This window comes from Mustela erminea, chromosome 13 (assembly GCF_009829155.1).
Source record: "Mustela erminea isolate mMusErm1 chromosome 13, mMusErm1.Pri, whole genome shotgun sequence".
NCBI classification, from domain to species: Eukaryota; Metazoa; Chordata; class Mammalia; order Carnivora; family Mustelidae; genus Mustela; species Mustela erminea.
The window spans coordinates 26,514,580-26,542,192 of NC_045626.1; the positions used below are offsets into that span (position 1 = coordinate 26,514,580).

A 27,613-nucleotide genomic window follows, 5' to 3' on the forward strand; every position below is an offset into this window, starting at 1 on the left:
AGGTTCCATCCGATTGAGATTTTATGAAATCAGAAAGGACGGTAGTGGCCACAAGTGGATGGACTAATGGCAGCAAGAAATACCCACTAACAACCTGACAAAATGACCCTGAGATGCGTGGGTGGCTCAGGTGGCTAAGCATCTGCCTTTAGCTCAGGTCACGATCCCAGGGTTCTGAGATCGAGTCCTGCATCGGGCTCCCTGCCTAGTGGGGAACCTGCTTCTCCCTCTGCCTGCCATTCCCCCTGCTTGTGCTTCTCTCTTCTGTCAAATAAAATCTTTAAAAAGAAAAGAAAGGAAAGAGAAAGTAAAGGAAGGAAAGAAGGGGAAGAAAAAGGGAAGAAAAAGAAAGAGGGAAAGGAAAGAAGGGAAGGAAAGAAAAAATGAAAAGGGAAGGAAAGGGCGCCTGGGTGGCTCAGTGGGTTAAAGCCTCTGCCTTCGGCTCAGGTCATGATCTCAGGGTCCTGGGATCGAGCCCCACATTGGGAGGGGAGCCCCACATCCCTGCTGAGCAGAGAGCCTGCTTCCTCCTCTCTCTCTGCCTGCCTCTCTGCCTCCTTGTGATCTCTGTCTGTCAAATAAATAAATAAAATCTTTTTAAAAAGGGGGGAAGAAAAGGAAAAAGGGAAAGAAAAAAGGAAGGGAAGAAAAGAAGGAAAAGGAAGAAAACAAAGGGAGGGAGGGAAGGAAGGAAGAGATGACCCCAAACATGGGAAGCAGATGTCTGAGACCATTTGGAGATGTCTACATCTAGGGTAGTGCTATTGTTGGGTATTATAAGACTTTCATGGTTGTGAAGAAGCTTAAGTTGAGCATATACTAAGATGAAATGTCTTTTTTGTTTTTAATTCGTTATATGTGTATTTTCAGTTTGACTGCATTACCCATGAAATGGCATTTTAAAAGGCATTTAAGAATATTATCAAAATAATCAGTACCCCCCAAATGCTTTGTTTTTGTTTAAAATTAGGATAAAATCCTTTGGAATGTTTAGCTATCCAGAACCCCCCCCCTTTCCTGCAAGTTTTCCTTCAGGGGAGGAGGGTGCCTTGCAGAGGGATGGAGAAAATGCGCGAGGAAGGGAAGAAGGAGGGGACAGCCACAGGTAAGTTCATGCGGGGGAGAGGGGTGGTGGCATCACTTAGCGGCAGTTTTCAAGGGTTTAAAGTAGGTGGCCCAGATCAGGAGTTTCTGAGGGAACTGCTTCCGTTAACAACAACCCCATAAGGAGATGCAGGGGAGCCTAAGGGAAGGGAAGCCCCAGGATGACTGCGCTGGGGCTTCCCTTCCCTAAGCTTTGGATCCACCGAGGAGCTGTGGCCATCAGGAGAGGGCGGAGCAGAGTGGGAAGAGTGCCGTGAAGAGTGGGAAGATGTTAGGAACGCTGGGACTGGGGGCTGGAGGCTCCCGAAGCCCCTCCCCCCGAGGTAGAGCAGCGACCTCTGTTGGGGGGGCTAGTCTGCTGGGGCTTTGCTGCTGAGAAAACTGGCTGGGGTCAGAGTTACGGAGAGCTGATGACACTCAGGACGTCGTCAGAAAAAAACACCATGTGTCCTTCCCGCACCCCTTCTTCACCCCCCTCAAGCCCGTCAACTGGCCGGATGGTCTGTCACGCTTTGCTTCCAACGGGCCTCCCACCACCCCCCAACTTGGAGGCACTGTGCATTCCAGCACAGCTTCCAACACTACATCTTTTTCTTCAGAATGAAAACACCAATTCACAAACACAGAACACCGTAAGAAATAGTTCATCAAAGTGTAGGGAGTCTCAGTGGGAGGGGGAGAAGTCTGCATTGCGCACTAATAGCCTGTACACCTGTAACTGACATCTTCCATGTTCTGCTGGCATCAGGCGGGAAAGGTTAACAAAAGTATCTCTCATTTCCAAAACAGTCCAGTTGTTCAAATGAGCTCAGTCTTCAAGTATAATTTTCTCTTTTCTCTCCCAACCATCATGTTCGTCTCCCGCTTACACTAATAAATGGGAAGGCCTCCATGGTGGTCTCTGTGGCCCGGTCAGGGTCGGTGTGATTTCATACAGACTCGAACTGACTTTGCCAGGCAGAGTATCTCTGAGTCAGGTTCTTTGCTGAAGGCTTGGTGTGAGCTAGCACATCTAAGAAGTCAGCAGTGGTCACTGTATCCAGCTGGATTCCAGGTAAATTGCTGCTCTCTGGATCAAAACACAACAGCACAGTCGCTCTTAAAATGCTAATAGACCTTTTTTCAAGACAATGCATAATGCAGCATTCTTAATCGTTAATGCAGCAAAAGGCAAGACTAAAGAGAGCTGGGGAAGGAATTCTTTAAAGCGCAACTCAGCCCCTGAAGCCTAGATAAAAAAATAGGACTTAAATGTCTCCCTATCAAAGCAGTGTTTAAGAGTAACACAGTGCAGCAGATGGATCCCGCCCATGTCATAGTGTGCCAAAGAAATAAAAGCCTGAGCCTTAAGGAGTTGATCAGCTGGGGCGAAGTTGATCCAAAACAACACCAGAGGAGAAATGAGTTGAGTACGCAGAGGACAGTTGGACCAAAGAACGTTTGCAAGCGCAAAGAGCAACCAAGAACAGGAGCAAGGCTCCATCTGCTGGTGAAAGTTGGGTTTTTAAAGAGCTTTCTCTCCCAGAGCACCCCGGCTGTGATCCCAACCATACCTGACTGGTGATTTTCAAGGGCACTGAAGATTTTTCTCACAGTCCGCATGGCCGCTTCCCTGCAGACGAGCTTAATGTCGGAGCCCGAGTAGCCCTCCGTCTCCTGAAACAGTCATAGAGCAGCCGTGGGTCAGCAGGCGCAGTGCCGGTGGTGATTACGCTCTCACAGGCAAGACGCGGTACACGAGCAATGAATCATTGACTACCACGTCAGAAACGAATGATGTACTATATGTTGGCTAACTGAACTTAAATAAATAAAAAGAGCCCCTGTTTAGAACCTGTCTCCGTCCGCCACAAACACCACGCAGATTCCCAGATCTGTAATGTCTGGGGCTGCTTATGTGTTTGGCGACCTGAGACGCTGGAGCGTAAACAGCTTCCTGACCCCATCCAGATGCACGCTGGAAGGTGCTGGCGAAAGACTAGACCATCCACGGTAGCCTAATGGGGCCCTTGTGCCCACATCCAAGCATGACCAAATTTGGTAGACACTTTTGTTCTTGTGAGTAAGATCACACCTGCCTTTGAGGAACCGCAAAGAACATCATGCAGATGGCCAGAGGATGTTTGTTCCAGGGTCCACTCAGAGGAGGCAGCGAGTGACGCCGGTGACAGTGAGGGGAGCAGACATGTACCTCCATTTCCATGTGTGAAAGACTTGAATCATCTCAGCAATCCTTCATGGCATATCGGTTACCCGTTTCACAGATGAGGAAACAGGCTGAGAAAGTCCGTGGTTTTCCTGAGATCTCACGGCTAGTAAGGGGCAAGACCAGGATGTGAACATAGTTCTCTGAGTCAAAACCCTATGCTGTTTCCTCTACGTCATACTATTTCTCCCTGCTTGAATGTTTCTGAGGAACAGAGAGCTCACTCACGAAGGAGAGGTGCATTGCATTGCTGGGGCTGCTCGAGTCTTTTCTAAGTGATTCCAGGAATATGCCCCAAACCAGCTCACAAGAACCCTGCTCAGAAGATTCCAGCGGCGGCTGCTTGGCCTGCAGGGGCGCCTTCCAGGCAGCTTACCCGGCTCAGCACACTGTAATCCAACTCCGTGCGCAGCTCCAGGGCTCTGCTCTTGCTCACAGGGGGCAGCCAGTGGTGGATCATGGCCTGCCTGGCCTCCCGGCTGGGGAGATCAACCAGTATCCTCTTCTCCAGGCGGCGTAGCATGGCACAGTCCAGCTCCCTGAAATCATGTGGGAAACAGAGGAACCGGTTAGAGCAGTCAACTCCCTTCTTAAGCAACAACATTTTAAGAACAGTTTAGCATCGTAGGAAGCAGTTCTGCATTTTAACTTTACATCTGTACCTGAGCGAACAGGACAATTACCTCACGTTGTTTGGGAGAAAGACTTGGCCAAAAAAAAAAAGAAAGAAAGAAAATACATCCTCACAATACCTTAGGTAAAAGAGAGAATTTTAAAGTGACTTAATTTGGGGGAAAATTCCAACTAACAACCACCACACGTGAGCATTCCCATTGCTTTCGTACCATGAATTATTCAGTCTGATGCTGCCAGTGAGTTATTATTCCTGACAATAATTTGGGCACTCTGGAATGTACATTAATTCTTCCCAAACTGTCTCACATTCTGGAGTGAATGACTATCTCACGCCATTGCTCTGCGGAATTCAAAAGAGCAAAGCTCCTTCCAGCGTGCCCAATGGAAATGTGGCCGTTTGAGCCCTGCATGCCTCCTCCCAAAACACTGTCAGGCCAGGTTTATACAAATTTGCATCTGCAAGCCAATTCCCTAAACTTCTTAATATAAAATTTCCAAGCAGAAAAGTGGAATCAAGCAATGGATATCCACAAACCTTCCATCTTGACTGAACAGCAATTAACATTTTGTCGTATCTGCTTCATATCTATTTATCCAGCGAAATCATTTCAAATTACGTCATGAAACCCCACCCCTAAATGCCTTAGCATGCATTTCCCCCAGTAAGAACATTTTCTTACATACCTTCAGTACTATTATGACACCCAATAGAATTAACACTGATTGCAAAATATGTCTAATGCTCATTCCATATTCGATTTCTCCAGTGATCCCCGAAATATCTTTTCTAACTCAAATCTAATCAAGAATCATGCATTACATTTCGTTATATCTCAAATCTCTTATCATCTCGACCAGTCTCCTTGCCATTTCTTTAGACTTTGCCTTGACCAAAATAAGGCACATTCTGGACTTTCCTGATGTTTTCCTCACAGTATTGTTGTAACTGGTTCCTCTGTGTCCTGTCCTCTAAGATGGAATTTAGATTAAAAGTTTAATTAGAATCAGGGTAGTGATTTTTGGCAAGTATATTTCATAGATGATGATATGTTTTCAAATTCATTATGTCAGGATCCACATGTTAGCATGTCTCACAATTAGTGATGTGCTGTTCAATTACTGGGATCATCTTTTGACCTCCACTATAAAGTAATAAGTATCCTATGTACAATACTTTGGCACTGTGTACATACCTCTTTTCCCAACCCCTTTCAACTAGTGGTTTTAGCTTCTGTTAATGATCTTTGAATAGGTTATTTCATAAGGGTGGTGCAAAATCATGATTTAAAAATTTTTTTTTCATTCCAAATGTATTATTTGGCACTATTTAGTAAGGTAGAGCTTCCCCCTCATTAACTGGGGCTCTTTGGTTACCCTGAATTACCATTCCTATTCATAGATGATTTTATGTGTGAGTTTGTAAACTCTTTATATGTTAAAATTTCAGGTTCTTAGACAGGAGAGCAACATCTATTTGATTTCCTGGTCCAGGAATTAGGCGATGCCTTTCTGTATCAGCAGATGTCTCTCACTCATAAAGACACAGGTGTTCCTGTTCTTCTTACTCTCATTCTGAATCTCTGTCCTGATAGTCCCTTTTGCATCAGAAAATGAAAACACCCTTTCAGGGAGCATATGTGAGTCCTAATTTGGGGTGACTAGATTTCTTTAGAGATTCTATTTTTTCCTTACTCATTATTCCTCTAGTCCTGAGCTGAGAACCCAGAGTCTGGGGGTGCTTCCGCAGCCATAACAATCACCTCTTGCTTTTTTGCATCCGCTTTGTTCTTTACCGTACTTGCCCTGTTGAAATTTCATTTCACATCTGAGACCCAGACCCTCTCCCTCTGTGCAGCCACTCCCCCTCTCAAGGCCAAGATTTCTATTCAAGGCACAGGGTCAAGGAAATGTTGCACAAGTTGAGGAAACTGTTTTTTTGTATTTGAAATATGAATAAAAACTGTTGCTTATGGAGTAGTTCTAAGTGGCAGGCACTGGCTTTAGCATTTTATAGATAATAACTCACTGAATTCTCACAACAGCCCTACAAGGTAGGTACTATTTTTTAAGCCATTTTAAGGTGAAGAAACTGAGGCACAGAGGTTGAGTAGCTTGCCTGAGGTAAGAAAGTTAGAGAATGGTGGCAGGGGACTTGAACCCAAATGGTGAGAGCCCAGGGCCTGTGGCTCGGATTCTGGTCTCATGCCAGCACCGAGACGGTAAGCAGACTGCCGACTCCAATCATGGTGAAGTCTCAGGACCCCAGGAACAAAGAGGATTGTAAAAGCTTCCAGAGACAAAAAACAGGTTACAGACAAAGGATCAGTAATAAGTCTTCTCATCAGCAGTGCAAGACAGTAAGAAAAAATAGAGCATCATCTTCAAACTTCTGAGGAAAAATAATTTCCAATGTAGAAGGCTACATCTTGATCAAACAACTAAGGGGACAGACTTTAGTTATGTTCAAAATACAAAGCCTGTGAGTATGTACCTCCCGTACACCCTTTCTCAGGAAAGTACTAGAAGACCAAAGGGAGAGCATAAACCAAACTAAAGGGCTTCGTGAGATTCAAGAAACAGAAAGGAAAGGAAATCTCCAGGTGGATGAGGTGAGCTCCCTGGGTCTCCTTATGTACTGGGTGCAGAGGAACGTCAGGTCAGTTTGGTGTTAAAAGAAGGTTCTGGCAGACCAGGCTCCAGGAAGATGAAATTGAATCCCTGGTGTGTCTGAATGAACCCAGAGCGGACTGAGACAGCAGAGAGTTGTGGCTGAATGGGAGGAGAAGGTGGGAAAGGAACGGAGGGCAAGAAGGAAACTTTAACAGAGGAGAAACCATTAAACTCACATTTTAGGAGTTCAGTTCAGCAATACTGACCATTGCCAAGTGTGTTATCAGTGCTAAGTCTTCAAAATACAGAATTTAATGAGACGGATTCTCTCCTTATAAGTAACTGGAGGCAATACTGGGGAGGTTTTGGCCTTGGACTGCGAGAATGTTAGTCCTATAAATATCAAAGATCAAAATGGGACTTGAGATAAGACTAAAACCCAGGAAGGAAACAGACTACCCTGAAGGAAATTATAGAGTTGGGGGTGACAGGCAGTTGTTATATTTCTTTTCAAGGCCTCTCCCTGGACCAGCTGCCCCTCCTGCAAAGGCAGGGGACTGCAGAAGAAATGTTCTTTTGTAGGGTACCTTCTCCTGGGTCTCCCCATCCCATCTGGAGTGACTTCTTATTGAAAGGAAGACCAGATCCCCAGAATGCCTTAGGAAAATGGAGTCATGCAGGAGGTGGGAAACAATACCTCACTATAGATGTCTGTATTGATCAACTAATGCCCTAAAGCAAGAGATTTACCTCAAAACTGCTTGTGGGCACAAAATAAGTGCAACTGTCTGACAGCCAGGTCTGATGAATGCACTTTTAATGACATCAATAATCATATAATCATACAAGGGAGGAAACAAAGGACAAATGGAATGTACCCAGGAATTATTCTTTATGCCAATAGAGTTCTATGAAAAAATTTAATGTGTGGCAACCAGAAAACACTCCCTTTAGCTCTTACACTTTGACTTTCGACTAGTTATTCGGTTCTCATGTGTCCTCTATTTTGCTACTTTGGTACCTTCATCACCTCGGAAGGCAAAACCAACTAGCAACAGTGACATGAGACACAGCGGAGCCTCACAAGGCCTCAGGCCTGGGCTGCTGGGCCTATGCTCACTGGCCTCCCGGGCAGTCGCCTGGGCCCTGAGGCCTTGCTTCCAAGCCCCCGGGCGTCTGCTCCAAACCTGAACTCAGGGCCTCCCCTTTGCCTGTCTCCCCTGTTAAACTGTGTGGTTTCTGGAACAGAGTTAATTCCAGATGTTACAGAATTTTGAACCAGAACGTAATTCTATTTCATTCATTCAATAGCTAAAACACACTACCATCTCAGCATGGCGGGAGGAAAAGGAACCTTCCATTTTGTAAGCAGCCTTTCCAGTATGTCCGCAACTCACAAAAAAGGTAGTGATCATGGCCGCCTTTGAAGAGCAGAATAAGGAACTGCATATTCTGTAGCAGATAACGGGGAGCCAAAGAATAAAGCATGGCAGGTTACTTTCTCTCCCACAGTGAATCCCGCATACGTTGACTTTTAGCTACATTTCCCAGGAGGGCCAAGCTGGTCCGTTTGCTCTTCTTGGAATCTGCGTTTTGCCATTCTCTTTGAGCTGCTACTCAGGCAATTTTCGTCCACTTTGTCTACCAAGAGCCAGGTCATTTTTACAAGCCCAGTTCAAGTGTGTTCTGGTCCAAAAAGGTTTTTTGTTTTTGTTTTGTTTTTTTTTAAATTTAAATTTCTGTTCTCTGAAATGGCCTCTTCCCCATACAAGTGGATTTTACTTATTTTTTGTACCATTCGCATAGTACTGGCTATCTCCCCATCTCAGATGATTTGTGTTTATGTCATTCATGTCCCATCAGATAGCCAGCTTTCAGAGGCCGGTGATCATGGACCAGGTTTCTTGAATTTCCCGTCCATCCATCAGGCAGAATACTCAGAAGAGGTGCTCAATAAATACAGCTTGGAGGAATGAATGAGCTTTTGGGGCAGGACTATTGGCCTCATGTAAAATGATCTGCTTTCTTAAAGCCCAGCCTTTATTTATGAAGGTTTATCTGTTTTGTTGAAAATTAGGATTGTCTAGTCATTAGTTCTTATTTATAGAGAAAATCAGCATCAACTTGGGCAATGAGAATAAAACTTTCTATTTTCATCCTTAGTGAAAATAATGGAAACAAAGATTTCAGGGGATGATTCATCAAATTGGCTTGGCTGGGAAATACTTTTGAAGATGAAAGATGTTGTCTTGGGGCGCCTGGGTGGCTCAGTCGGTTAAGCATCTGCCTTCAGCTCAGGCCATGATCTCAGGGTCCTGGGATCAAGCCCCGCATTGGGCTCCCTGCTCAGCGAGGAGCCTGCTCCCCTCTCACTCTGATCCTCCCCTTGCTAATACAGGTGCGCTTGCTCGCTCTCTCTCTCTCTTTCTGTCTCTCTCTCAAATAAATAAAATCTTTTTTAAAAAATCTTTTTTAAAAAAATGTTGTCTCCAGGTGGAGTCCAGCCTCTCATCTCCAGAGACGTCTTATCCTGAGGTGTGAATTCACAAGCCTGAGACAAGAGTCTCCATTAGGAAAGTCTGGAGCAATCAGTTCAGTGTAGGCCTTACTGGTATTTGGGTTAAGAACATCATTTCTTTATAATAAAGAGTAAAAATTACTTCTAATTACTATAATATCAACAAAGAAGATATATTCCCATTACTCTTACCAGCAAATATTTTATCAATAATTTATTTAAAAAATAGGAAGATTGTTTCCAGCAAAGTGAAGAACTCTAGATATCCAGAAATCTCTTGTTATAAAGCCCCTTTTTAAAACGAATTATAGAAATACTTTTTGAAAACACAATAAATGAGCCCACAAGGAAGCAGGGCCAAAATTCTTGAGGACTAAAAATGAAGAAGAAGCTGAAAATCCACACTGAGCATTTGAACTTGAAGCTGTGGCTGACTTGGGGTGCTTGCCTCTTTGTTACAAAAAGGTATGGATCTGAAAGTTACATGTGGGAGAGCATGGAAGGTCTTGGGCCCATTCAAGATGAGAGGTGGAGTCAAGGCCCATTACATAAAACAACTAGAGGCACATCCTCTAGGAAAGGGTGGGTTAGAAAAATATGTCCACTACCAAGAAAGGAACAGAAAAGCTGTCTGTCTTGCATTTCAGGAAAAAGTCTTCCTTCATAATTCAGAACTACATACGTACCCTCATTGGCATGATCAGAGAGACCTTAAACTGAGGATTAGCTTAAAAGGGTCTAAAGCTTAATACAGTCAAATACAAATTTTCTCTGTGAGGGCACATGCAAGACTCAGACGGAGTCCCCTTCATTAAATGCAAGCTCACCATCTAAAATTACAAGACCTTTATAACAAACCACCATGAAAGAAAACAGGAGAAACTAACAGAGTTAGATTCCACTGTCCTGGAGCATAAAATCGTTGTGTTTAAGATGTATAAAAGATAAATGGGAGTCAAGGAGAAGAGAGGAGACATTCACTTCTGGCCAAGATGGAACAGTCCACCCTCTCAGAATTAAAAATCCCTGGACACGATACAGCAAACAAATGCCAGGAAATGGTGAAGGGTAGAAAGGAGCAGGAGGACAGGCTGGGCACCTCGGGACTTGAGGGATGATGTGACAGTGGCTTCTGTGGGTTTTCTTTTTGCCTCTCACATATCCCCAGTAGGGTACTGGGGACGCCCATTAACATTCCCAGGCAAAAGCCCATTCTCTTTTATCCAAAAGGCTATGAAAACCTTTTTTGATAAAACCTGCCCTACTCCAGCCAGACAGTAAATGAAAAAAACTACTTCCCACCTAAGAGTATCTGTGGGGCAGAACTGGGAGCTGAGTCATGGTGGGGAGAGCATGACCCAGTAGGCTGATGCCATATTAAAACTCTCAAGAAAAAGAAAAGGAAAATCAAATCAATTATGGCCTACCCATACAGTGGAACTCTATATGGAATTGGGAAGATTTTCAAAATTGACCACAATATATGAAATAAAAGGAAAAAAAACCAAGCCATATAAGAAAATAATATGCATCCACAGGGTGATGACATTTTTTATCATATGTGTTTGTGTGTATATGTGTCTACACTGCACACACAAGACTCTGGGAGGGTTTAGATTTGCCAAGGTACAGCTCTAGGGGACCGTTCAGTTTCAAGCAATACTGATGCATATACTATGTTTTTAATGAGCATGTATTACTTTTCTGCAGAGCTGAAGCAGTGAAACTATTCCCCCTTTGGGAAGAAAAAAAACTACCCCAGAAAGCCACACAGGCAACAAATGATAATATCAAAACCACTTTCACCAGAAGGCCTATACAAAGAGGCTAATAATACCTGTGTCACAGTGGTAAAATTATGAGTGTTTCTTTCCAGCTCTTAAATTTCCCATAAAACAGTTATATTAATTGTATAATTTATAAAATTTAGTTTTAAAATTACAGTTCACAAGTCAGCCTGCACCATTAAGAAGAAAGAGTAATGCCACGGTAGAGCCAGGTTGAAAGACTTCTGTCTGACGGAACCAAGCAAATGGAGTAAGAGGTGAATGGGACAAAGGCAAGGTTACTAGTAAGCAACCTCCTGCTCAGCCAGTCCTGCACCACACCCTTTCCTGGTTGTGTTAGAGTCACCCATCAGCCTCACGTGGAGGATCATGGACTCGATATTGTTGCATGGGATAGTGGCATTATATATGGACAGAAGCAATTTCAAGCAAAACAGTTTGACCACTGGTAGACACAAAAATACAGTGAACAATAAAAAGCCTGCAAGCGTGACTGAATGCAATTGCAGTGAAAAAGATGCGATCATCAGAGTGAGCTCACGCAAACCACTGTCTCCCAAAGCATTCTCAAATGGAAAACTGGTCTTGTGAAATGCTCGTTGAGGAAAGGATTCCAGGGTCAAATAAGTACGGAAAGTACCGCTTGCTCAGCACTTTCTCGAAGCTTCTCTAGGAAAGTCAACAACACACAATAACATCTTAAAGGCACTGAGGAGATCTGAGAAGATAGTTGAGCTATCTTTAATTCAGTATCTCTTGAGCTTATTAGATCACTAGATTCTATCCTCGGATAATGCTTGCTGACTTATGACAGACTACTCAGAGAAATGTTGATCTAGAGGGTGATGATGACGAAGGCATGAGGCTTTTCCCTAGAGCGCAAGAGATGCATGGAGAGATTGTGGAATGAACTGGGGTTGTGTGTACTGAGCTTTTCAATCCCATGCACACATTTTTATAGAAATATCTCATCAGAGAGGAGATAGCTCCTACAGGAAGAAGTCAGTTCAAGAACTTAGATAAGTAAGAACTTACCTTATGTAAGAACTTAAAGTTCTTACTTTAAACTTAAAGAAGTAAGTTATATAAGTTCTTACATAAGGTAAGTTCTTACTTATCTAAGTTCTTGAACATTCCCAGTGCAATAATCTCCTGGATCTTGTGCTTTCTTTTGAATATTAGGCTTGAGGCTTACTTGTTTTTAATCCAAAGTTTGGTCATACTCAGTGGTGTTTAATTTTAACAAGGATAGCGAACTCTCTAGCCCTTCTGCAGAAGGAAGTAGGAGATGAGCTTCATCATGCTTCGCATATAAAATTTTCACACCTTATTTGTATAAACTACCATCAAGTTAAATAGACATCTAAAGATGGTGTTTGCCTTAATGACCCTGTTCAGTATTTCGTTTCCCTCTAGGCTCTTAGGCCTGAGTTTGTGCATACTTAACAATTGAGGTTGGTCAAATTAGCCCTAATTGTGCTCACTAAACATTTCTTACATGGCTGTTATTTTAATGATAATATATTACAAGTGCAACATTTGTTATTCTCCTTATTGCTGATTTACACATCGAATGACACAGCCACAGTTATTTCTTGCTTCCTTCTGGTCCATTCTGTGATGCTATAAATGAAGGGAGGTGCCCCTTGGAAGGGAGGCTGCACGCTGTCTCACTGCTGAGAAGGGAGAAATGACCAACCCTTTGAGACAGATGGACTCTCCCCATGGAAAATGGTAAGTTAACGAGTAGTAAATGATAGCCTTGTGCCCTGAAAGATGCTATGGGTGAGAACTACCACTAACTAACCATGAAGATCTCTGGGGATTTTAAGATTGGGTTTCGATATAGTTTCGTATCATTTAGTTATTTCCCCCAGAAGGACATTCTGCTTTAATCAGATAATTTTATTCTCTCATGTAAGACCCTGAAGCCAAGATAAAGGTCTGTTCCAATAGCCTTAATAAGAATGTAGTATCTCCTCACAGATGGACTTGGACAGTATGTAGCAAGGAGCTTAAAAACCCTCCATGTTCTTTTATATGGTAATCCTACTTCCAGAAATATGTCCTAAAGAAAAAAAAATTTTTTTGGTCAAAGATTTTTACTCAAGGAAGTTCATTTCAGTGTTATTTATAATAGAGAAGAGTTGGGAGCATCATATATGTTCAACAGGAAAGGAATGATTAACTAAATTGTGGTATATTCACAAGTGGGAATTTTGGACAGCCATTACAAAATCCAATTTTCAAGGATTATTTAATGACTTTGGAAATGTTCTCACTATAATGTTAAGTAATGAAAGCAGGACACTAGTGGGAATACAAAATGTACAACCTCTATGGAGGGAAATTTGGCAATCTCTACTATAATTTCATGTACATTAACCCTTTGACCTAGCAATTCTATTTCCAGGAACCTATCCCAGAGATACACTGGCAAATACACAAAGTGATGTATGTGCACCATTATTCACTGCAACATTATTCATAATAGCAAGAGTAGGGATAACCCAAATGCCCATCACCGGGTAACAGGGATAGATTATCATATGCACAAAATGGAACATACGCAGCTATCAAGGGAATAAGAATGAACTTTCTGCTCAGAATACTTTGTTCAGAAAAAAATCAAGATACAGAACAATTTATATCATATGCCACCTTTTGTGTAACCAAATTCAATTATTTTTTGGAGTTAAAAGAAACCTTGAGAGTTCATCTGTGGAGCATGTGACAGTTTGTCTCTATTTAATGTCTGTCACTTACTTCTGTTCAGTGAGTCTCAACTGGGGAGGATTTTACTGCCCAGGGAACATTTGGCAATGACTGAAAACAAATAATTTTTGTAGCAATAGGGAGCAGTGCTACTGGTATCTAGTGAGGCAAGGCCAGAGATGCCGCCTAGCATCACACAATGCATAGGACAGGCCCCCACAAAGCATTATCTGGCCCAAAATATCAGTAGTGCTGGGGTAAAGAAATCTGGGTTTAGCACTTCCGTTTCAGGCCAGGTGTGTACCGTCATGCTCATCAAAATGTTGCTGTCATAAAAGTATTGGTATCATTACTGAGAAACTCTGTTCCATATACAAATACAAAATACATCTATATCCTAGGATTGAGTGCATATTAATTATATTAGTGTTAAGAAATAAGATTTTCAGGGGCGCCTGGGTGGCTCAGTGGGTTAAGCTCAGGTCATGATCTCAGGGTCCTGGGATCGAGTCCCGCATTGGGCTCTCTGCTCAGCAGGGAGCCTGCTTTCCTCTCTCTCTCTCTGCCTGCCTCTCCATCTACTTGTGATTTCTCTCTGTCAAATAAATAGATAAAATCTTAAAAAAAAAAAAAAGAAAGAAGATTTTCACAATTAGAGAAAAGGTACAAACAAAAAATCAAATAATTTAACTAAAGCTCTGATAATCTTAAGTTTGAATGGGAAATACTAGTATGAAGTCATTATTTGCTTCTTTTTAAAACTAAGTATTTCCCTAGTTCTGCCCGATCAAAAGGCCAAGGAAGAATGATAATCCAGTTAGCAAGGAGTGCCTGTAATCATGAGATTGCTATTCCCTAAGTATTATTTTTCCCATCAAAGGATACAATGAGTACGATCCAGACTCTTCAGACGTATTACAGGACAGTTTCCCTGACGATCAAGTCAATGGCAAGTGGGAAAAAAAGGGGAGGAGGTGTGTTCTAGATCAAAGGATGCTTAAGGGAAATCACAAAGTGCAAACCTTGTTTGGATATCAATTTAGTAAATTAATTGTAAAAAGACATCTTGGAACAATCTGGGAAATCTGAAAAAACACTGGGTAGTAGGTGATATGGAGGAATTGTTGTTGATTTTGTTGGGGGTAGTAATGGCATTGTACAGTAATGGAAGAAAATGTCCTTTTTTAGAAAGATGTGTACTGAGGTATATTTGTGAGAAGTGACATGACGATAGGGACAGAACAATCTGGGATCTATTTTAAGGTACCGTAGCAAAACGAGGGAGGGGGCAGGAATAGATTAAATCAGTGGACAAGGGGCGCCTGGGTGGCTCAGTCAGCCAGAAGCATCTGCCTTCAGCTCGGGTCATGATTTCTGGATCCTGGGATCAAACTCCGTGCTGGGCTTCTTGCTCTGTGGGGAGCCTGCTTCTCCCTCTCCTTCTGTGCATGCTCTCTCCCTCTCAAATTAATAAAATCTTTAAAAATCTATCGATCAGGCAAATGTTAGTTACTGAAACTGGGAAATGATGGGTGCTTTCTCCTCTTCTTTAGTGTCTGGAATTTTTCGTAGTAAGCTTTTTTTAGAGCCCAGCATTGCTATAGAACATATAGAAACATACAGAAAGAACATATTGGTTCCACGGTACATTGTCATGATGTAGGCAAAGCCATGTATTTGCTATTTGCCAAGATGAGGGGCAATTCTTTTGGAAAAGCCTTTAAAGACTTCTTTAATATTTGATTGTTAGCCTTTTTTTTCTTCTCTGATCATTTTAGTTGGTGTTTACCAAAAATTGATGACCTCAGGGAAACTGTGGCAGCACAGTAACTTCCTCAACAAAGTCCTACATATTCCCTGGGAGCAGAAGTTTCTCTTTTCCTGTAGAGAATGTGTAGGTCTCCCCAGGGGACACAGATGTTCCCGGAGCCATACACAGACCCTCTCCAGCTGACTCCCACATCACCTGGGATAGGAGTAAAGTGCTTATGATTAACCCTATTTCAAATGGATGAAGCAATGGAGATTCTTTCTCTGAGGGATTTCACAATCACATTTAAATGACAGTTCTCTGCTTGGATTTCACTTTAATATTGTATGTAAATACCTCTATCATGAACACATAAAGTGCTGATCACCTTACACATTAGTGAAGTCTTATAAATTTCAGGGGAGTTGGAGCCAGGTTGAAATTAAGAATATATTTAAAATAACAGATTACATGTGAACATCTTTTCAGTGACTTCTTTGGGAGCTTAGATGACCAGCAAGAGAAACAGCAGAAGAGTTTCTCTTTCATCTTTGAATGTGGAAACAGAAATGGATGGGGTAGGGGTGAGTGTGGGGGGATACAAGTTACAAGTCCCAGCTCCGTTGCAGATTTGCTTTGGACTTTGGGTGGATTGACCTTCCTTGACTTTGGTCCCTGTCTTTGAATGGGAAAAATAGCACTTCCTTATCTGTGTCCTGTCTTACCTGCAGCTCAAAAGAAATAATGTACGTGAAAATAGTATTGGAACTATAAAGGGATTATCATTATTTTTTTTAAATATACTCTCCAAATAGATATTGTTTTTCCCTAGTCAACCTCTCTTATTTCCCAATTCCACTTCTAGAACTGTTCTTAAACCACTCTGGGATACAATTTGAATAAAAGACTCTGTGAGTAGATTATATTTTCAATTAGAGATTATTTAGCTTTCTATTTACTATGCAACATTAAAGATTTTCCTAATTTAAAAAAGAGTTTGATTTTAATACTGTTAAAGTATAAGCATATTATTTCTGGAATATTCCTTGAATCCTGCCTGAAGATTTTAGCATTTTATAGTTCTCTGCCAAAACCCTACTTAAATAGAGTAAATAATTTGACTTGAAACTCAAAATATATGTCCATTTTATTTTTTAAAGATTTTATTTATTTATTTATTTGAGAGAGAGAGAGATCACAAACAGGAGAGGCAGAGGGAGGGGAAGAAATAGACTCCCTCTGAGCATGGACCCTGACGTGGGGCTCAGCGTGGGACCTCGATCCCAAAACCCTGAGATTACGACCTGAACTGAAATCAGACACATAACCAACTGAGCGACCCAGACACCCCAGAATGTCCATTTTGAATATTGTTAGTGGTAGTCCTGGCCTATGTTCCTTCTATTAAGGCAGATTCTTTCCTGGTACAGATAGTAAGGACTGAGGACTTGACCAGGAAAGACTTCTGATTAATCTTCCAGGGCAGGAACCAAACCATGAGACTTTGCCCAAAATGGTCAACACAGTGTCTTCATCTGTACTCACTGGCTCATGAAAATGTATCAAGGGGCACCTGGGTAGCTCAGTCGGTTAAGCATTAGACTGTCTTGGCTCAGGTCATGATCCCAGGTGGTGGAATTGAGCCCCACATAGGGCTCTGCACTCAGCGGGGAGTCTGCTTAAGATTCCTTTTCCATCTCTCTCTGCCTCTCCCTGCTGCGTGCCTACACACACTCTCTCTCAAATCTTTATTAAAAATGTATTCAAAATGTACTAAGATCTCTTACCATGGCAGGTTAGAGGCTGCTAAGACAAACACGAGATCTTCTGAGCGAGCCAGCCCATCCATTTGCACCAGTAACTCTGTCTTCATCCGAAGGCTTCCTTCATGTTCTCCGCTACAAAGGGACACAGAGGGGAGATTATTGCAAGATGTGGAGCCTTTGCTTCTAGGACAAGACTGGCACTCACATCAATGCCTGTCTCTGTAGAACAGGTTCCCTGTCTCATTCTAAGGAGCCACTCGTACTAAGGTTGGAGGAAACAAACAGTATGGTACTATTTTCACATAGAAGGTGATAGAAAGGAAGTAAATGAATATAGTGACGATATTGAAAAGAAATCCAAAGGCTGGCAGTGTACTAGAAAAGAGCTGAAAAGTAGACAGTAGCCCCAATGGACTCAAAGCAACCATGTTCCCCTACAGCGCTATCTGCCCTTGGTAAACACGGTGTAATTGAGAAGAATCCTTCCATTTTGGTAGCAGGCATGAAAGTACATTTATACACAGTATTTCCTTTAGTATAATTTGTGGATATAATCTATTGAAGAAAAGAAATGAACTACCATGATGAATCTGTTTCATTCTCTTCTAATAAGAGACAAGACAATGACACAGAAAGTATGCTTGCCCCACACAGCAGATGAGGGCTGTCTTCCATGCAAACTCACCTTCTGAGCCCCTCCTCCATCACGGCCAAGACCCCTCCAGCAAGAAGGACCTCAGTACAGGACCTAACAATGTAGACTGGCTCTAAGTACTGACTACATTCAGCAGGCTCTCCTTCCTCTTTTCTTGTAAAGATTGAAGTAAAAGGACAAAAAAATCCGTTTCCTGGACCACACGACAGCCAGCCTCTCATCTCTGCATGTGCACGGTGGCAGCATAGATTAGGTATGTGGTTTGTTTTTTTTTAAGAACTGTGCCACTCAACATCAAACTGCCTTGTCCTAAGAGAAAGGATAGTCTCACAACAGTTATATATTTATTTATCAATGACTCATAATTAATCTTTTAACATCATATGACCCATGAAATCTTCAGAGCACCTGCCCTTATTCCCTGACCCTTTGAAGACTCTAGTTTTAGGGTCCAAGTTCCAGACAAGGAAGAGTTCCCAAATCAGCCTGTTCAAAGCTGGGGGAACCCTGGAAGAGGAGAAGGAACAAGCACACAGGTCACTCTGGTGAGGCAGGCCAGGCGGGCCGGGTCTTTGCAGAGGGAATGACCAGTAGGGTGGTTGATCTGTCTGGTGGGTGCCCAGCCGGGTGCCTGTGCACTAGTCTGCTCCCATCAGGTCCTGAAGAGAGAGACAGGGTGTCCCAGCCTGGGGCTCACTAGCACCCATTAAGCCATGGCAACTGTCCCATTTCAATCAGTGTCATCAATGCCATGTCTCTTGGGTGCATCTTAATGGTTGCTTTGCCATTAGGAAAATGATTTTCAATAAGTAAAATTTCATAAATTATATTGTAGTTATACATCCAAGAAGCTAAATATTTGCCTTTTATTACTATTAGTTCGGCCTTGATAATGGACCATTAGAGGCCATTAATAAATGCAGCTGTGTTGAGATTTGCCAGAGATGTGTTTTTCCAAGCCAGGTTTAGTAAAAAGTTTCAAAGAAGAATACTTCTGACGAAGACAGACTTTCTTAAAACACACACACACAGGAGGCTCACAGCAGTCTGAGATGTGTGCTTTCCTGCTGGGGACATTAGTGGACACTTCATCTTTAGAGATAATGTATGTGATATATTTAAAATCAGGCTGAGCCACAACCTGATGTCACAGAGAAGTGGTGGCTTCCCCGGCCTCACACACCTTGTCAAGGGCTGCCCCTTGGGCCTTAGCCTTTGCAGCCCCATTCCCCACAGGCAGCCCCTCTGGCTCCAGAGGCAGTGGTCACAGGCAGCTATTCTGGGCCGGCGAGACCATGATGGCAGCCGGGGATCATGGGGCTGGGTGATCTTCAGTCCTAAAAACCACTCTGTGGGGAGGATGACATTTCCTCCGGTTATAAAAACTACTTAAATCAGCCATTCAGTTAACAGGATCTAATTTAAAGACCTTTCCATGTGTCTGCAGAAAATTTGTGGGCTTATTAATAGGCTCGTTCTGCTGGTAAATGTCGATGGGCTTCCGACCATCAAACACACTTACAAGAGGGGAGAAGTGATGACCCAAAAAACCCCCCTGTCTGTTACCCAGGAGCAGTGCCTCTCTGACTCATCACTGACTCCAGCTCGTCCAGGAAGATGGTGGAGGGGGCGTGATAGCGGGCAAGTTCAAATAACACCTGGGAGGGAGAAAAGCAACCACATGTTCAAATTCATACACTTAAGTTCAAGTTCACTGATGCTCCCAGAGATGAAAAGCTTAGGCTGCCTGTACTATTAAGGATTTATGCTGCACTCTGTTCTTCCACAGTAATTTTATAATGATTGCAATTTTTCTCCTTAGCAAAACCCCATGGATGGTCCAATTATTTCTACTTATCACTTGATAAGATTAGAGCCAGAGAGAGTTAGTGGTTAGCTCAAGGTTACTAACCATAAATGGGAGAGCTTAAGATAAAACTCAGTGCCTGAGCTTCTAGTCAGTTAGTTAGCCCCTGAGACTCCCTGCCAATAACATGTTCCATAAGGACACAAAAGCCTTGGAATGTGGAAAGTCATTTGATGATTTTCCCTTAACCTTTAGGGACAATGAAGATTGTTCTCAGAAGGAAGAACTGTAGGGAGTGGATACAGTTCCCATGTTGGGTAACAAGGCTGAAGAATTTTGCCCCTTTCTGCTCCCCAGATTACTCTGTGGGGTCCTCATACCACTCCAAACACTGCTGTTTCCTAGGCTCAGGTGCTTGAAGGCAATTCCCAATTGAAAAAAATGTTCCATTCCAAAATAAAATATTATAGATTGAACAAGAACAGGAGAGCAGCCAGCAAAAGAACAGACATATAAAAACAAAATAAAGAGCTCTAAAGGGAGATGTGGTGGTGATGAAAAGAGTATAAAAAACTAAACCTTTTTTTTTTTAACCTTGAAACTGATCTCTTGAGCACCATATACAATTCTTCACTGGTTGATCGGAGAAAGCAGTAGAGATTTAGAAAAGAATAGAGGTTCTTTAATAGGCATAGGGGATTTATTCTCCATGTCACTTAGCACTAGCAGAGCAGCACAGAACAAATGAGAGGAGAAGAGCCCAGAGAAGGCCAGATTGTGGCTTTCATGAGTAGTGGCAGGTTATCCCTTACAGGTCTCCCTGTCACTGAGCCAGAAATCCCTCACCTTCACTGCTGCGTGCACGTGTGGTATGACCACGCTCATCCTCAAGTGTTTTCCTTTCACAGAATCCTACTTAATTTGGCCAAGACAGTTGGCTCAGCCTAATGAACTGAAGGAACAGTGTCAATGCTGGGACACACATCACAAATGTCTCTTAAGACACTATAGAGACCCTCTCATTAGAAGCCAGCAACTTGTTTCACTTATCACCAAAAAAAAAAAAAAAAAAAAAAAAAAAAAAGCCCCAATATAACTGATATTAAGGATGTCGCAAAAGCAGCATCTACCTAATGAAAAGTGGAATATCAGAACTTTTTAATAGAACCACACATGTTTTTAAGGTGCTCCCTAAGGGGCATAGGGACTGAGAGGCTCTAAAAAACCAAACAACCAGTTGGAAGGAGAACCACATCTGGAGCTCATGTCTCCATATTGACCACGCCACTGCTCTTTCCAGTGCCAGAGAATATATAGAATTCCGGGTAAGTGCTCTGGAAGCATTAGTCTAAAATTTTCTAAAGTACTTGGAGGAAGTAAAATCATATGATTGGGGGGCAGGGAAGAGTTTGAAAGATGTAAGCACCAACAGGTGTGTGCATTTGCTGAAGAGACCACTCAACTATTCAAGAGCATCAATTCCTAGGAGGCAAGAACATTAGGAGGGGAGGGAGGAACATAACCCAAGAGTTCCCTATAAATAACTCTTTAATTGGACCAGAAAGAGAAACAAATGGTAGGAATGTGTCTCTGATTTAGAGGAAGATTCTGAAGGGCTCTCTTTATCTGAAAGCTTCATAGTAAAGATCTTGACAGCATGACCAAGATTTTCCAGGTGAGGGTCCTTCCAAGAGCTCAGAAAATAACTTCTGAAAGGACAGAAGATGAGATCTTTCAAGGTTAGCAGAGGTTATCTGTTTTCCTCCTGAATCATTTTTTTAAATATCCAAAACCAAAAATGCATTTCACAGAAAATGAGAAAATATAAATATCTTCGAAACTTATAAGAAGATGCTCAAGTTCATTCAGAATTAAATAAATGCATATTTGAGCACCGAAATATTAGTTTCATTATCAGATTGACAAATATTTTTAAATTGGGGTTCTACACAGTGTTGACCAGGGTGGGGGAAGCAAACACACACATCACTGATGGGTGTGCGAGCTGGTGTAAAGCTGCTGTCAGGCAATTTGGCAATTGATGATTTTTCATTCTCTCTGACCTAGCAACTTGACTTCAGAGAAATGGTTCTACATTACTACGCATGCAAGGACATGTATATAGTGAGATTGTTTACTGTAGCTTTGTTCATGATAGCAAGAGACTAGAAACAACCTAAATGTCCACTAAGAAAAGACTGGTAAAATACTTTTTGGTATACTCAGGCAAGGAAATGCCATGCGGACTTATAAAAGAACTGTTCTGTCTATAATAGTTTGGAACAATAACCAAGTTATATTGTTGAGTGTGGGAAAAACCCAAAAGGTATAGAAGGGTATTGTGTTCTCTATGATTCTGATGGATTCCTGTGTCATGTTGAGGTCTTTTATCCATTTCAAGTTTATCTTTGTGTATGATGTAAGAGAATGGTGAGTTTCATTCTTCTACATATAGCTGTCCAGTTTTGCCAGCACCATTTATTGAAGAGACTGTCTTTTAATTCACTGTATATTTTTTCCTGCTTTGTCGAAGATTATTTGACCATAGAGTTGAGGGTCCATATATGGGCTCTCTACTGGTCTATGTGTCTGTTTTTGTGGAGAGCCATCCAGCAGATGCAAGGAGTCACGTAGACGAAAATGCCTGAAGATTAAGGAAGTGAGAATGATTGGCTAGGTAGGGTATGGGTGCGCTCGTGGCTGATGCATGAACAGCACCAGGAGCCAAGAGAGAAATGCATGATTACTGCTTGAGAACAATAGAGCCCTCTGTGGTTACATAAGGGTTCACGAGGAGACCGAGTGCACAGGGCAGTGACTAGATAACTGGGCTGGACCGCCTACATGTATATATTGCCAGAACTTGCTTGAGAGAGTAGTAGAAGTAAAAGTAATGATAGAAGTAGAAGTAGAAGTAGTAGTAGAAGTAGAAGTAGTAGTAGTAGTAGTAGTAGAGACGCTAATAGAAACCCTAATAAAGAAGTTTGCTCCTCATCACGTTTGCGGGTCGTTCTTGCTGGCGAGAGCAACAACTGGTGCCGAAACCCGGGAAACTGTCCGCATCGCAAAACGGAGATTGAGATAGAGCAACGATAAGGTAAGGAGTGCACCTATTTCTGTCTAGTGAGTGACAGGGAAAGTTCCTAGGATTAGGACAATACAAGTGAAAGTTTCCTCAGGATGGGGAACGAGCTTAGTAGACGTAGAATGGAAGATCCCCTAAAAGACGTTCTCAAGATGAACGGTACCCCCTTAAAGGCAAAAACAGCCAGGGCCTTTTTAAAAGAAGTAGCAGAGATTGCCCCCTGGTTTATAGAAGAAGGGCTCCTAAATGTGCCACAATGGGAACACCTGGGCGAGGACTTAAAACTCTGTCCCTCTACATCCCCGGGGACTCTCGCCGTGTGGTCCCTGGTGAAAGTATGTTTGCATTCCCCCCGAGAGCCCCTGCAGCGAGCAGTACTACAGGGAGGGGAAGTTTTTTTGCAAGTGAAAGAAGAATCCCGTAAGGGCTCCTCCCGAGACTCTGACTCCGAAAGCGAAAGCTCAGAAGGGATGTCAAAAAGCGAGTTGCAGGAGCTAGGAAAGATAGAGGCAAACAACAAGAAGGAGGAATCTCCCGGTCTCCAGACAGACTTGGAAGCCATGAGGCAACGACTTGAGGATAAAGAGGCGGAATTGCAAAAAGTATTAGGAGAGTTAAGAGTGCAGGGAGAAGTAATGGCGCAGCTGAGAGCAGGGACGGAAGCCGCAGTTGTGGCACAATCAAAATTAAAAACGAAAGTTACGCCGCTTCCGCATTCTAGCCCCACAGCGCCACCCCATGAGTGGCCCCCGCCTTATAAGCCCAGCTGCACCAAGACGTGCTATTGTTCGGGCTGCGCCGCGGAGAATTGGAGAGAGGTCCTTGGCCCGGGGAAAGGTTTTTTTCCAGTGTTAGAAGATCAAAATCATCAGAGGTACCACCAGCCACTAGATTTTAAGTTGGTGAAGCAACTGAAGGAGGCAGTTAGCAGCTATGGGCCCCAAGCAGCCTTTACGGTCTCCCTTGTGGAGTCGCTGGGAGCACTCTACCTCGCTCCCGAGGATTGGGCCAACCTGACCAGGGCGGTATTAAGTGGAGGACAATATCTAGAATGGAAAATCCAAAATCAGGACAATTATCTGGACACGGCACGGAGAAATGCAGCCGCAGGTAACCCGCAATGGAATTTGGAAATGCTGACAGGCACGGGGCCATACCTCGGGGCCCAAGTGCAGAGTACATACCCCCCTGCGGTGTATCAACAGATAGCCACGGCGACCCTCAGGGCTTGGAAGACTCTGAGAGGGGCAGGAGACTTGCAAGGCCAATTATCCAAACCCGACCCGGTGCTTAGATGGCACCGAGGTTCCCTTTGTGTTTTCCCACAGGATGCGCCTGCTCCACTCTGGGTGCCGGAGTGGAACCTGTGGAGGATGCTGCTAATGATGATGATAGCAACGACGACCGTCCTGCAACCTGTCCCCGTGAAGGCGGAGTCAATTCAACTGTGGCTGAGACAAGAGACTGCCCAGCTTCAAGCCCTTCAAATGGCTCAGCATAGAGTGCAATCTTCTCACCCTAACTCATGTTTGTTACTGACGCTTAAAGCTTTGTGAGCTCTTTATTCTCTCACTTCCCTTCCCTGACGCACGCATGGTATGTTGTAGTAACAATTGTAGGAGTACTAATGGTAATTGTTCTTTTCATGTGCCTCCTGCCTTGTGCACTTAAAATTATACTCGCAGAAGTTTATAAGGTAAAAGCTATCGTACGTAACCACCAGTTAATCACTCGCAATAGGCTCAAAGTACCACCTTAAATGCCACTCAAGTATCTCTTGACTCCGTCAGCAATTGGATTAGTATGTCATAACAATCAGTCTCATTCCTCAAAACCTGGGCAGACATAAGAGCCCTGATCATGTTGATGATTCTGGCTCGAGTACTCCTTCTAAAATGCATCTGTGGAATTGCGCGACAACAGCGGCTATAACAACGGGCTTTGGTCTAAGCCATGATGGCTCTGGAGGCTGGTACCTCCCCCCAAATATGGCTTAGTATGCTGGATCGGTAGCCAGAGACGGATAAGACTAATCCCTCACCATAGCAACCTAAGACAGGGGCTCTTCGACCAGGGGGAGTACCCGATAACGGGTAAGCATATGTGCTAAAAATTGGCAACCTAAGACAGGCACGATCCCTGCCATGTAAACAAATAAAAAAGGGGGAGCTGTGGAGAGCCATCCAGCAGATGCAAGGAGTCACGTAGACGAAAATGCCTGAAGATTAAGGAAGTGAGAATGATTGGCTAGGTAGGGTATGGGTGCGCTCGTGGCTGATGCATGAACAGCACCAGGAGCCAAGAGAGAAATGCATGATTACTGCTTGAGAACAATAGAGCCCTCTGTGGTTACATAAGGGTTCACGAGGAGACCGAGTGCACAGGGCAGTGACTAGATAACTGGGCTGGACCGCCTACATGTATATATTGCCAGAACTTGCTTGAGAGAGTAGTAGAAGTAAAAGTAATGATAGAAGTAGAAGTAGAAGTAGTAGTAAAAGTAGAAGTAGTAGTAGTAGTAGTAGTAGAGACGCTAATAGAAACCCTAATAAAGAAGTTTGCTCCTCATCACGTTTGCGGGTCGTTCTTGCTGGCGAGAGCGACAGTTTTTATGCCAGTACCGTGCTGTCTTGGTGATCAGAACATAGGCAGTAACCTCTTCGATATCAGCCACAGCAACTTCTTTCAAGATATGTCTCCAAAGGCAAAGGAAACAAAAGCAAAAATGAATTTTTTGGAACTTCATCAAGATCAAAAGCTTCTGCACAGCAAAGGAAGCAGTCAACAAAACAAAGAGGCAACCCACAGAATGGGAGAAGATATTTGCAAATGACAGTACAGACAAAAGGTTGATATCCAGGATCTATAAAGAACTCCTCAAATTCAACACACACAAAACAGGTAATCATATCAAAAAATGGGCAGAAGATATGAACAGACACTTCTCCAATGAAGACATACAAATGGCTATCAGACACATGAAAAAATGTTCATCATCACTAGCCATCAGGGAGATTCAAATTAAAACCACATTGAGATACCACCTTACACCAGTTAGAATGGCCAAAATTAGCAAGACAGGAAACAACATGTGTTGGAGGGGATGTGGAGAAAGGGGAACCCTCTTACACTGTTGGTGGGAATGCAAGTTGGTGCAGCCACTTTGGGAAACAGTGTGGATGTTCCTTAAGAAATTAAAAATAGAGCTTCCTTATGACCTGCAATTGCACTCCTGGGTATTTACCCCAAAGATACAGATGTAGGAAAAAGAAAGACCATCCATACCCCAATGTTCATAGCAACAATGGCCACGATTGCCAAACTGTGGAAAGAACCAAGATGCCCTTCAATGGATGAATGGATAAGGAAGATATGGTCCATATATACAATGGAGTATTATGCCTCCATCAGAAAGGATGAATACCCAACTTTTGTATCAACATGGACAGGACTGGAAGAGATTAATGCTAAGTGAAATAAGTCAAGCAGAGAGAGTCAATTATCATATGGTTTCACTTATTTGTGGAGCATAAGAAATAACATGAGGACATGGGGAGATGGAGAAGAGAAGGGAGTTGGGCGTGGATAACCATAAGAGACTATGGACTCTGAAAAACAATCTGAGGGTTTTGAAGGGATGGGGGTGGGGGGGGGGTGGGAGGTTGGGTGAGTCTGCTGGTGGGTATTATGGAGGGCACATATTGCATGGAGCACTGGGTGTGGTGTATAAACAACAAATTCTGGTACACTGAAAAGAAATTTAAAAAATAAAAAATTATACAAAAAACAAAACAAACAAAAAACTCAGTAAAAGAAGGGTATTGTGTAGTATGTTCCTACTTGTATTTAATAAGGAAGGAGATATGGATGAAGTTGTTGGTCTTAATATAGATACAGATAAATGTTCTAAAAGGCTGCACTAGCAGACTGTAGTAGTTGCCTCTAGGAAGAGGACTCAAGGGTCTATATTTCCTTTTGTACCCTTTTTTCTTCCCAAAAATACTAGTTATTTTTTTAAATATTTATTTATTTTAGAGAAAGAGAGGGAGCGTGATTCGGGGGAAAGGGAGAGAGAGAATCCTTCAGAAGACTCCCTGCTGATTGTGGATCCTGATGTGGGGCTCGATTCCAAGGGCCCTGAGAGCATGACCTGAGCTGAATTAAGAGTCAGCCGCTTAACTGACTCAGCCACCCAGGCTCCCCAACACTAGTTATTTCTTTTTCAAATATATGATAAAGGAAGGGGAGAACTTGGGGAAGGACTCATTTCCTCACCCTTAGAATCCTAACAAAATAATACTGAAGCAAAGGATAACTTTAGTTAAATAAAATGTTCACAGAATGGAGAATCCCTGTTAAGTGACTTTTCTGGTTATCCAACATTAAACAAGATAATTCTTTTAGTAGTTTCAGTCTTCGTTAAGAATATTCATAAGAGGGGCGCCTCGGTGGCTCAGTGGGTTAAAGCCTCTGCGTTCGGCTCAGGTCATGATCCCAGAGTCCTGGGATCAAGCCCCGAGTCAGGCTCTCTGCTCCGCAGGGAGCCTGCTTCCTCCCCTCTCTCTCTGCCTGCCTCTCTGCCTACTTGTGATTTCTCTCTGTCAAATAAATAAAATCTTAAAAAAAAAAAAAGAATATTCATAAGAGGGTGCCTGGGTGGCTCAGTGGGTTAAAGCCTCTGCCTTCAGCTCAAGTCATGATCCCAGGGTCCTGAGATCAAGCCCCACACTGGGCTCTCTGCTCAGGGGGGGACCTGCTTCCTCCTCTCTCTCTGTCTGCCTCTCTGCCTCCTTGTGATCTCTGTCCATCAAATAAATAAATAAAATCTTTAAAAAAAAAAAAAGAATATTCGTAAGAGGGGCAATCGGGTGTCTCAGTCAGTTAAGTGACTGCCTTCTGCTTAGGTCATGATCCCAGGGTCCTGGGATCGAGTCCCACATCAGGCTCCCTGCTTGGCGAGGAATCTGCTTCTCC

General features: G+C 43.0%; 1 protein-coding gene across 2 annotated transcripts in view; it reads right to left on the reverse strand.

The window, feature by feature from the left end:
* Window positions 1–623: 623 nt before the first annotated feature.
* The window catches only part of KATNAL2 (katanin catalytic subunit A1 like 2), a 107,407-nt gene continuing 80,417 nt past the window's right edge, over window positions 624–27,613 (reverse strand). For both annotated transcript variants that reach the window (XM_032309149.1, XM_032309150.1), the window contains 5 exons: window positions 19,314–19,405; window positions 17,114–17,224; window positions 3,687–3,849; window positions 2,658–2,760; window positions 624–2,173 (listed from right to left, as the gene is read on the reverse strand). In XM_032309149.1, coding sequence (XP_032165040.1) covers window positions 2,034–2,173; window positions 2,658–2,760; window positions 3,687–3,849; window positions 17,114–17,224; window positions 19,314–19,405 — 609 coding nt within the window. In that variant the 3' untranslated portion in view covers window positions 624–2,033. The remainder of the gene's footprint in view (window positions 2,174–2,657; window positions 2,761–3,686; window positions 3,850–17,113; window positions 17,225–19,313; window positions 19,406–27,613) is intronic.